Consider the following 12244-nt stretch of genomic DNA (forward strand, 5'->3'; position numbering starts at 1 on the left):
AACTAGCACTTGATGGTGCAAAAAAAACAAAATCTAGCAAGCTGCATTGCCTTCTCATAAAGCCTCTGCTGCCCAGTCAGTCTGAGGTAGAGCTCTGTCCTGTGCTGGGTCTGCACACAAAATAAGACGCCATCTTCCAACAAGAGGAGGAGTCAGTTGCCCACGTTGAGTATCTTCTCAGAGCTGTTGATAGAAAAAGAGACAACACCATTAACAACAGTGCCCCCTCTTGTCCCGGGGTGGTACTGCTTATGTCAGATGAGCCCAGACGGTGACCCTCTGACACGCATGTGTTACAAAAGCTTTGTTTCAACAAAGAACTGTTAGCATATCTGTGACTACAATGCAAGAATAACATCTTGCGTATTATGATCCTGAGATGTCTTCAGCACTTCTTATACACTTGCTGGAGTCCTGACCACCTTTGTATTCTATTTACAAAGTGAATCAGGGTTAAGGGATGTTTCCCGAACAGGGTCCATGTGAGTTTGCTCCAGTGTCCTTACACAGTTCAAAGACATGCAGGTTAGGGGAATTGATGAAGTTAAATAGGCCCGTGTGTGCATTTACCCTGCGATGGGCTGGGATAGACTTGTGTCTGTTGCTTGCTGGGATAGGCTCTAGTTGCTTCCACTTTGGATAAGCAGGTTTAGAGGGTGGATAGATCAACAAATACTAGACAGTCATGAGATGAGTTAAGGCATTTATACTTATGGCTAATGTTCCATCTATTTTTTTAACTGACAAGCAGGTATGATGTAACAGATGAGCTGGTACTTTCCTTTTACAGCCAGTGTCTTCAATCCAGTTACGCTAAAAAAGCTTTCATCCATGAAGAATTGATTGATTACTGTGAAGCGCCAATAAGTGTGTTGGGGTGGTGGGTGGTTCTCCATGAAGTATCAATTGATTGCCACATAACGCTAACACATGAAAGACAACAGTGCAGCACTTCCAAACTTATTTGCAGGAAAAAAGTGAGCAGAATAATAACAACTGACCTGGAAAAAGGCCGCCGAGACTCAAATATCGATTTGTGCTACTCCATACCGGCACTTAAAGTACGTGCATCAGTCACCGACATCAGACCAACAATGGCCCGTACACTTTGTGACCGACATACAGTCAAATGGCTGGTCCCAAATGGAGCCGTAAGCCAACGCGTAACTGTAGTCTGTCCTGTCCACAGTAACTCTTTCTAGCAAGTCACCTATCCTTTTAAAAGACAGAAATATTCCATTTCAATTACACATTTGTTTACTGTTTCAGATTTGGCTTGAGAGAAGTTATATAAACTTGTAGACTTTGTAGATGGTTTTTTTTTCCTCTTTTACACGTCTGATGGTGACTCCTGTCAGCAAATCAGATCCTCAAGTAGTCAGCATGAGCGATCAAAGTGACAGCAGAGCTTCTGCCTGCATGTGTCTCCTGTGCAAAGAGTGGCATGGCGTTCTGAGCCTGTCTCTGTCACACGTGTTACAGAATACTCAGTGAACAAAAATGAGATATCTGTCTCTTTGATAGAGCAAATAAATAACGGAAAACACTCCAACTTCCAAGGCAGTTAACGAAGTCCCCAAATGCACCCAATGTTACGCGATGCATATATTTTCTAACCTTCTAAATAAGAACGGCCTTTGCCACGATTAGATTAAATTAGATTAGGTTAGATTAGGTAAATTTTATTAAACACAAAGGGAAATTCACATGCATACTACAGCAGAAACATAAAAACAAGGACAAAGACTCACAGGACAAATAATACAACCAATCTATAAATCGATATGTTAATAAAAATAAATGCATAAGTATTGTTATATTGTGATATTTAAAAAAAACTTAGGAAGCATTGAAATGCCTGATAGCACTGGGCAGAAAAGACCCTCAGAGGCGCTTCTTAACACACCCTGGTGCAATGAGTCTGTGTCTACAAAGTGCTCCAAGAGAGTGCCACCTGGAGGGGAAGGAGGAGATTTTTCATGATGGCTTCCAATTTTGCCACCATCCTCTTTTCTTCAATAGCTTCCGGTGTGTCCAGAGTTGGCCCTGCGATGGAGTGGGCTTTCCTGATAAGTTTGTTCAGGTATTGCGCCTCTTTCAGGCTCAAGTTGCTTCCCCAGGTGATCACATGTAGAACACCACACTGGCTACTATGGACTGGTAGAACATTTCCAGTAGCTTGCTGCACACATCAAAAGACCTGAGTCTCCTTAGCAAGTCCAGTCTGCTCTGGCCCTTCTTTTACAGCACCACTGTGATATCAGACTAGTCCAGTTTATTGATTATTTGGACCCCCCAGCTACTGGTAGCTCTGCTTCACCTCCACGTCCTCCCCCTGATGGTTATGGATGGTTACAGCTCTCAGGAGCCTCTTTGGCATGCCTAAATTACAACATGTAGACAAAGAAACTTAAAAAAAGAAATGTTTTCTGTCATTTAAATATTGTTAATGGTATATGTGCACAATTTTGTAATTTTGTAGTTTTAAATATGTTAATGTAAGTGAGACTTCATATTGGAAACTTATATTATGAATACTTTACCATACTTGAAATGGGAGGTTATGTAAATAGCAGCAGTTCCGTCTTCACGGTTCGCCTACACTCCCCCGCCCACAGCCCTGCCCCATTTTATGGATAACACATACACCTTACACTGCATGCTGACTCCTCTCACTTGTAACACTTACCTTTTGCGCTTGCCCTGTCCCTTCTTCATTTGTCTTTGCTCTCTCCCTTCCATGTAACACGTATTTCTTGACATTGGCTCCTCCTCCTCATCTGCAGTGGCCCCGCCTCATCTCTTAAATAGCCTTTCTCACTTTACTGTATCTCACTTACATCCTTCACTGCAGGACATTAACCTTCTCCTCTGAGCCTCTCCTCCATCTTTGTCTGTCTATGTCTTTCTCTTTAACCACCTACTGTGTATCCTTCTTCACCAGCCCCATATTGTCTCTGGCAGCTCTGCCTTCTCTCCTATAAACGAAATAAATTAAAATAAGAAATACATTAGAAAAGTACCAATATGAAAATAACATACTAAATAACAGTAAGCATGGATTCATAAGAGGACGATCTTGATAACAAACTCATCTTTTAGATTTTTTTTGAACAGGCAATTGCAATAGTTGACAAATGCAATGTGTACAACATAATTTATTTAGACTTTCATAAAGCCTTTGGGATGGTCCCACACCAAATATTCTAAAACTAGAAGTTGTAGGCATCAGAGGTAAACTATAAAATAAAATCTCAAGTTGGTAAACTGGTAGAAAACAAGGAGCAAAGATAAAAGAATGGAGTGAGGTCATCTGTGAGTCCTCAGGTGTCTTGCAGTAAGGAGACTGTGGAATATTGCGGGTTCGCTTCCCGTTCCTCCCTGTGTGGATAGCACTTTGAGTACTGAGAATAGCACTATATAAATGTAATGAATTATTATTATTATTATTATTATTTCCTTGGACCTCTGCTTTTGCTGATTTTATATTAATGACATTGCTTCTGGTGTAGTTAGTAAACGTGTGAAATGTGCAAATGATACTGAAATTGTGAGAATGGCAGACACTAAGGAGGCAGCAGAAACAATTCAGAAAGGCTTGGAGAAGTTTCAGATCTGGGCGACCACTTGGAAAATGCAGTTTCATGGATACATGTGCAAAGTACCACACGTGGGCAAAAGGAACATCAACCATAAATACAAGATGGGAGACACTGAGCTACACGAAACAACCTCTGAAAAGGATTTTGGGCTTTATGTTAACACAACGTTTTCATTATCTATGCAATGTGCAGAAGCGATTAAAAAGGCAAATAAAACATTAGGTTAGATCATAAAAAGTGTTATGGATAAATCAAGGGGCATTACATTCAAATTTTATAACACACTCGTGACACTGCATCTCCTCTGGTCACCATGCTACAAGAAAGACACAGCAGCACCTGAACTCACTCAGAGAAGAGCAACTGAGTGCATGCCAAGACTTGAGGACATGGCCTACAGTGACAGACACTGAGAATTAAATCCATTTAGTCTCGAGCAGTGGAAACCACGTGTGTTATGTTTCAGCCAGACCCCCCTCCCCACCCCGTCTCCTTTATGTCTGCTTTGCTCATTTTTTATGTTAACATCGTTGATCATTTAGTTTCTTTGTCTTTTTCTACATCCCGTGTGTTTAGTGGGTGGTCACCCGCCCATCACCGTCAAGCCCTCAACCCAACTGAAATCCCACAGTACCTTGGGTTCATTGAATATGCTGGCATTGGTGACTTTCTACTGTGATTATTCTGTGCTTTAGTGAATTTACTGGATTCTTGGCCTTATGCTCTGTTTTTGACTTTGTATTCTGGATATGTGTATTGGGACATATTTTCCTTGGACTGCCTCTTCACTATTCAGGCATCCTGCTGTGCCACTTATGCTCTTCACTGTGTTATGATTAGAAGTCTCAAGGCACATAAACCCCAAAAAATTGCAAAAGCATTTCTAATAGTGTCCACTAGAGGGGGGATATACTGCCAGACCCCGGCTAGACAAACAGGCAAACACATAAACGTCATAAAAACAGAAAGGTTTTATTCTGCACAAAAATGCTTTTTCACACAGTGAAGCTCCATAGAGCGCAAAGGCAAAAACATGTTACCTAAAAACACAAGGCAATCCAAAGCAAATACAGTCTGAATACAGAAATCCCAAGGCAAAATCAAAAAACAGTGTAAAAAGATACAAAATCCAATGATATCAAAAGGCAAATCACAGAAAAAACAAAACAAACTCACCAAAACTCCCCAGCATATATCAAATGAACTGTCAGGAACTACGTAAGACCCTCTGGATTGACAGGGCAGAGGGCACTTCCTGGCAGTGATTGGCAGGTGGCAACACCCATAAAACACACAGAACGTAACTCAGGCAACTTACATAATCAACAAAAGTAACATTACTGTGAAAAAAAAGATTAAAAAATTAACAAAACAAATTTAAAACATGAAGTTGAACCCCAGCCCGGGGACAAACAAAACATACTGTTTTCAGAGCTTTTTTTGTTGATAATAAGTCTTATATTTATAAAGATTCTATGTTTGCCCTTTCATGACAAGCCAGGGTTTGGTGGTTTTCCCCCTCTAGTGGGCGTTTTTGAGATATTTTGGAACTTTTGTGCTCAGGAACCCCAAGCTCACAACAACATGAGGTCCTATTACAGTCTGGTCATCTGAGGGAATGACAGGCTCCTACATAGATAAATGTTGGGGCACCAACCCGGCCGTCCCAAATTACTCAAATGATTAAACAAAACTGACACTTGATGGTGTGAAAATGAAACAGAAATGACTGCAAACAAAATAACGTGGCTATCAGAATAAAGACTGCTTTGTCTGCCGTCCAGTAAGAGTGGAGCTCTTTTGTTCTGATCATTTGGGTAAGAAGTTAAGTCTCTTTCCTGGTGATCACCCTGTTATGGCCCAGGGTACCAGAAGGGGCGGAGTCAGTTGCCTTCATTAGGCGGTTTCTCTGCAGTTTGGAGGAAGAAGAAGAAAACAATACAGTTAGTGGCAGGGTGGTATCACATACCTGGGAGGAACTCAGAGGGTGACCCTTTGACAAACAGGTATGGCACCAGGTTTTGAAAATTCTCAAAGATCTTGACAAAGTAGATCCAGCACAATTCTTTCAACTAAACAGTTAATGGAATACTTGAGGCCAACAGTGGACATTAAGAGGAAGTGCATTTAGGATTGAAGCTAGGATGCACTTCTTTATGCGAAGAGTTGTGGGAATCTGGAACAAATTACCGTGTCACGTGGTTGAAGCAGAAACCTTGACAACCTTTAAGAAGTATCTGAATAAGATTTTGGGACATCTTAGTGTTAGCTAAGCAAATGAGCCTGATGAACTCAGTTGTCTCCTCTCGTTTGTCATACTCCTTATGTATTCATCCTATACTGAGCTCCTCCTCATTCTCTCTTTGACGATATTTACCCTCTTTCTTAGACATCCTTTATTCTTCTTCATTTGGCCCGGTCCCATCTTGTGCATAACGTATACATCCAACAGTGAATGGTGACTTCTTTCACTGATGTCAGTTATCTTTTGCACTCACCCTGTCCCTTCCTAGACAGTCTTCTTCATCTGCCCCTGTTCTTCTTTATTTTGGCTCCTCCTCCTCTCCTGCATTGACCCCGCCCCTGTCACTTAAACAGCCTTTCTCAGTTGGCCCGCCCCTTTTGTTGTATAGCACATTCATCTTTGACTGAGCTCCACCTCCTCTCCTGGCCATTTAGTGTCTCCACTGACCTCATCCTCCCTCTTAGACAACCTCATCTTTTTTCATTTTGCCCTGCACTGTTTCTCAGTAACACACCCACCCCCAAATGGGGCCTGCCTTTTGTCCTGTTTACCAGCCCTGACCAGCCTGATGGTCTTTCTGATGTATAGGGGTATTTCAGATTCTTATTTGGAAGAGCATCAATAACTGATATGTGGCTGGACTTTGTGGCTCTTTAGAGCCTGACTTTGAGCTCTGCTTGTAGCGTTTGCCCATCCCACTCTCTATCACGCAGGGCCCAGCATTGTGCCAGGCTGGAGCTGAAGTTAACAGATGAGTCCAGTCAGCATCCTCTCAACCTGGAAATGGGAAAGTGAAGGTCACCACGGTTTCCGATGACAGAGAGAACATTTGTTGGTAAACAAATTAATCTTTGCAAAGGTCACCATTTGTTTTAAGATTTTTCCCTCTATCCAGCGCTTGTCATGTGGAGGCGGGCGCGCCTGTCACTCTCTGAGGTGGGGTGCAGCGCCAGCCGGCTGTCTGACTGCGTATCAGCATTCTCCACAGAAAGCAGCACCTGATTGCGATGCTATGGGCTGCTGCTTTACAGCTGTCTCTGGACAAGAGGACGCCCAGCCCTGAATGACAATAAGATGGCTCCCCACTTTCCCAACTGGCGAGGCTGGCCCTATGCCTGCACACTCTGCGCCAGCACATGTCTCACCGCTTCCTCCGGTGCCATTTCTCAGGGGTTTTGCTTTTTCAAACAGATGTGCATTTCTGCTTCCCTTCTGCTGACAGAGGAATGTTAGCATCCAGAGCGGTGGTTTGAGAGCTCTTCTTCTGCCTACACTTGTGGCCGGCCACGAGACACAGAAGCGAGCGTTAGTTCATCTTGTCAGTTCCATCTATGTGCCCACTGCAGAAAACTGTGTAAACACAAAACAGGTTTGTTTCTATTGTAGTTTAAAATGTAGCCAATTGATGCATGAGGATGCAAAAGTTTTTCTGGTTGGCATGGCCCTCTGATTGTGGTTACTGGGGGCTGGGGAGGTTTATTTTTAACTTGGTTTCCATTATGAGCCTCTTGCTTTGTTACCTTTGCCCCTTACACTGGGCATGTGGGATGGCAGATATCTCTTTCACGTATTTTTGGCTTTTTGATACAAATTCTGAGAATAGGCACCAAGCTGGTTAACTGTCTCAAGCAGCAACATTGGTCAACTTGATGCTCTCCTCTTTTTTGATCGACCTGTTTTTGCAGACCACAGGTCATCTCTTCTGTATTTCTTCATTTTCACAGGCACAGCCTCTGAGAACCTCACCTGGATCCCCTGGGAGCTGCCCTCCAGTAGTGTTTGACAGAGACCGTTACCGAGGTTGGTACACAAGTCAAAGCAGAAAATGTTACTCTAGGGGTCAGTCAAGTCTTTCCCTGAGCTCCAGCTATGTCAACTGTCTCTTATTCCAATGTCTGTGCCTTATTTTTCTTTATATTGGGGTCATTGCCTATGTGAAGACTCCAAATCCACATGTAAATCTAGTCCTACACATTTGTCACTGTACTTCACTAGATAATCAATTGTAAAAAAAAAAACAAAAAAAAGCACAAGTACCAAGCCTGTCATTAGCCACCAGGGGGCACCACCAGACAAACATAGTGACTAACACCGCTCTACAGTAAACTAAACAGCAGAAGGCAGTTGGGCACATTCATTAAAATGTTACAAGTTGTCCCAGCCACTAGAGGGCAGTGTGGTTGGGCACCTCTGGGTTGCTGGAGAATATAACCTATCTTGTCTCCACATATGCTTATTTACGGCGCATCTGGGAGCCCAGACCTGAATCCCAATATGTTCCTGGAAGTATTTCCTGACTGGGGTTAAAAGCTCTTTCCAGCCAAATGGCCTTTGAGCTTGGGCTGAGCTGGTGAGTGTGTTAAGTGTTATGTTTCAGCCGGAGTTTTTCCCTGAACTATGCTTATTTGCCTTTAAGTTGCCTTTTTGTTTATGTTAAAGTATTTTTTTCATTTGTCTATTTTACGTATGTATTTATTATTAATATTACTTAGTATTCATATGTTGTGCTTCTGTTTCCTCTTATGCTGCTTGTGATTTGTGGGTGGAACCCAAAAAGATGGGACCATGTCAGTGTCACTGCTGAAGGACCATCCTCAGCATTTATATTCTAAAGCTGGGGGAAGATCCTTCAGTTAGTGATGGGTATTTCAATTCAGTTCATTGATTTGGGTCTTTTGAAGTGAATCGATTAATTTGTTTCATTTGATTCATCTGTAATAAGAAAAAAACAAACATTTTTGGAGGGGGTTCCCTCTTGAATGAATTGCAAAACAATTCTTTATTTAATTATAATATAGTACTATTATTTATTAAATTATATATTAAACATGCTTTTAGTTCATATTGTATAATATTAAACAATTTGAAAACATAAAGGATGACAATATAGAGAAAATGTATAATTAAAATAAGACACTAAGTTCGATAATCATAAGTGAACAAGAACTGTGCTACTTGTTCTCGGGTAATGATTCAGTGATTTACTTTGTGAATGAAGTGAATTAGATTTGAATGACTCACTTCATGAATCAAATGAACAAGAATCACAGGACTCGTTCTCAGGTATTGTAATGATTCAAATGAAATCAAATGAATCAGAATTGTGTGACATCTTTTCAGATAATGATTCAGTTCATGAATCAAATTAAACGGAATCATGTGACTTGTTCGCAAACCAAATGAATGATAATCATGTGACTTGCTCTCAGGTAATGATTCGGTTCACAAAACAAATAAACAAGAATCATGTGACTTGCTCTTAGGTAAGGATTCAATTCACAAATCAAATGAACGAGAATCATGTGACTTGTTCGCAAACCAAATGAATGATGATCATGTGACTTGCTCTCAGATAATGATTCAGTTCGCAAAACAAATGAACGAGAATCATGTGGCTCATTTTCAGGTAATGATTTAGTGCATGAATCAAATGAATGAGAATTGTGTGACTTGTCCTCGGGTAATGATTCAGTTCTCAGGTAATGATTTAGCTCATGGATCAAATGAATAAGACTTTGTCCGGCTTGTTTGTGACTCAAATAAGTGAGAATCATGTGACTCTTTCGCAAATTAAGTGAATGAGAATTGTGTGACTTGTTTTCAGGTAATAATTCAGTTGAAAGCAAATAATTGTCAGAAATTAGAAGAATATTTTTAAATGACTCAGTTTTGTGTGACTAATTTGTTGACATGACAGGAACATGAACGTATTAGTTTAATATTATATCTATATATTCTGTATAAAACAATTCCAATAACAAATTGTGCAAAATATACAATTAAAACATCTTAATATAATCTATTATTACTGTATTGTACTTATATAATGAATGAGAGAATGATCAATGACAGACTCCTCACTCTCCGATAATGATCTACTTTTAACTAGAAAGAATGATCGAACGAGAAGCATGAATCAGACAGATTCACTTAACTTCACTTGCACATGCACTTTAAACTCCTAAATGAAAGAGACTGACGGCATCACACATGTTTTTTCGCACTCCAGTTGAAATTTACTGAACTGGTTTGTTCAGGCTCATGATTCAATTCCCATGATTCTCTGGAAAGAGTCATTCAAAAAGAATAAATTGTTTGTGAATTGCCCATCATCACCTTCTGTGGTTCATCGAAGTTGGGAGAGTTCTGTTCTATTCTGAGTTCTGTGTTTTTTTGGATTCTGGATTTTTGCTTCTGTCTTGTGGATTTAGCTTAGGATTTTGTATTGGAGTTGTTTACCTTGGATTGCCTTTTTAGGCGAGTTCTTTTTGCCTTATTTTACCATTTTTTGTTCTTCTTTGGCATGCACATTTTGATACATTTTGGAACATTTAAAGTTATTTGAAGTATACTTCACACCATTTTTCTATTTTGTGTGTTGCTCCATCATAACAGGAATGAGAGGAGGAGTATTTGAGGAGTTATTAGGAGGGAGATGAGCAGGAAATACTGGTAGATAAATGGACCAGCAACCTTACGCACTAGTCAGGGACAACTACTTTTACAGACTCACAATCTGAACATTAAATCTTTTGTTGTTTTTCCATATTTGTACTTTGTGTTTTCACTATTGTGTTAACATTCCCTCATATTACAAGCCCTTCTCATTTTACATGTTTGCCTGACTTTGACTCAAGAGCACATCCTATAGGTCACATAATCAGTCAATCAATAAATAAATCAATGTTTATTATAGACTCTTTCCCAGGGAGAGCTACCCCTACATGAATTCATAATCTGCTACTTCTTGACCGGTGGCTAACACAGTAAGAGGCTTTCTGCTTTTCAGTATCATCTGCTGTTACTTAGAGTTTGCTGTCTTTTACGATTCAGTCAGTTTTATATTTTTCAATGCTCTTTGGTGACATTCCCTCAGTAGACATACAATGAGGTCCACTACTGTTTCATTTCTCATTAGGGTCTTCTACGTCCAGATCATGTTGCCTCTTCCGCCTCTTTCTAGAGTCTTCTACTTTTTTAACTTCTGTCTATGACCTTCTGGCTTTCAATGGGATTGTTCAGTTAAAGAAGACAGAGGTTTTGAGATATAGCAGTAGTACTCACTGGTCATGGTGTCAGAGAGTGGCAACAAGGTCCATGTTGATTAACACATGCAAAGAGCTCTGTACATGTGACAATAATGACCCTACAACAAGTCCTCCTCTTTCCAGATTTCCATACCCCTCACTAAGGTCAGCCTAGTGAGTCTCTCCCATTCCCCACTTCTCATCACCACTTTTCAGTTTCCGTTGATTCCCACAATGGTCCAGCTATTTTTGAAGTGCTGACTGTTGTCCAGATTCTCCTTCTTGTCACTAGTATCCCCCACTATCTAAGGTCTTCTTATCCAGTTTCTCATTTGTGGATTGCACATTTCCAGCCTATAAAGCCCATTGTTGATAGTGGTAGAACATCACTTGTGTTTTATGTCTTTGTGCAGGTGTACCAGGCTCTCTAGAACGAGAGCTCAACCCTCCTACAGTTCAGATAAGCGTCGATCAGCTGCCTGTCAGCTCCAGGCCAGCTCTTCTGTATGACAGAGACAAGAAGCTTCTGGCCACCCCCAAAAGTAAGTCTGGTCACTGCATGTTAAAATACAGCAACAGTTAGCATATACTGTGATACTAAAGAATACCTTGCATGGTCGTTTCAAGAGGACATGCAGTGTTAGCCCCTAACAGTTTGTGTTGCATCCTTAACAGCTGATGTTGTAATACGGGCAGACCCCATCAGTGGTGGAGAACCAGGATCTGTGGTGGCACACAAAGGGATTCCTGCCCCACCACCATCACTTGCTTCCATAAAATCGGCTCAGAGGCAGCGCCTAAGGCAGTCGGAGCAAAACCGTCCTGTGACAACGTGTGAACCAAAGGTACCTCAATGGTGGCTCTTGATTGTGGACATTCTAGGATGTTGAAGGAAGCATTAGTTATGTGACCCTGCCATTAACCAAGCTAGAAGAAATGGTGATGCTTTTTGACCTCAAGTGGAGACTCACTGACTCAATTTCTGTGTAGAGATTATTTAAAATAGTAATCACTCCTAAAAAATGTACTCAGATGAAAATGATGGCTTATGGACTTTGTCCACTTTTACACTTCAGAATTGTCCTCTTACCTGTTCATGCATGTGCTATTCTACATAATTATCAAAACAAAAATCTCCATAACTACATAGTGATTCCTTTCACCAGTTAATGTCCTCCATAAACTCCTCCACTGGATCGTGAGCTTCTCAAAAAGTCAGTAAGCTCTACTCCTGCTGTTCCCTGGAAAAGTAAGATGCACATCAGTGAGCTGTCATGGGTTAAGAGATCTTCCACTGGCAAGTAAGTGAAAGTGGGCCGTTGAGGAGCTCCACTGCCCAGTGAACTGCAAGGCTGATTAATGAGTGGCCT

The 12244-nt window shown here is 41.0% G+C and overlaps 1 protein-coding gene across 2 annotated transcripts in view; it reads left to right on the plus strand.

Moving 5' to 3' along the window:
• Positions 1 to 12244, plus strand: part of iqch (IQ motif containing H) — a 102108-nt gene that overhangs the window by 34033 nt on the left and 55831 nt on the right. For both annotated transcript variants that reach the window (XM_028823450.2, XM_051920314.1), the window contains exons 6-8: positions 7572 to 7647; positions 11288 to 11416; positions 11550 to 11719. In XM_028823450.2, the coding sequence (XP_028679283.2) occupies positions 7572 to 7647; positions 11288 to 11416; positions 11550 to 11719 (375 nt within the window). The remainder of the gene's footprint in view (positions 1 to 7571; positions 7648 to 11287; positions 11417 to 11549; positions 11720 to 12244) is intronic.

This window comes from Erpetoichthys calabaricus, chromosome 17 (assembly GCF_900747795.2).
Source record: "Erpetoichthys calabaricus chromosome 17, fErpCal1.3, whole genome shotgun sequence".
Taxonomy (NCBI): Eukaryota; Metazoa; Chordata; class Cladistia; order Polypteriformes; family Polypteridae; genus Erpetoichthys; species Erpetoichthys calabaricus.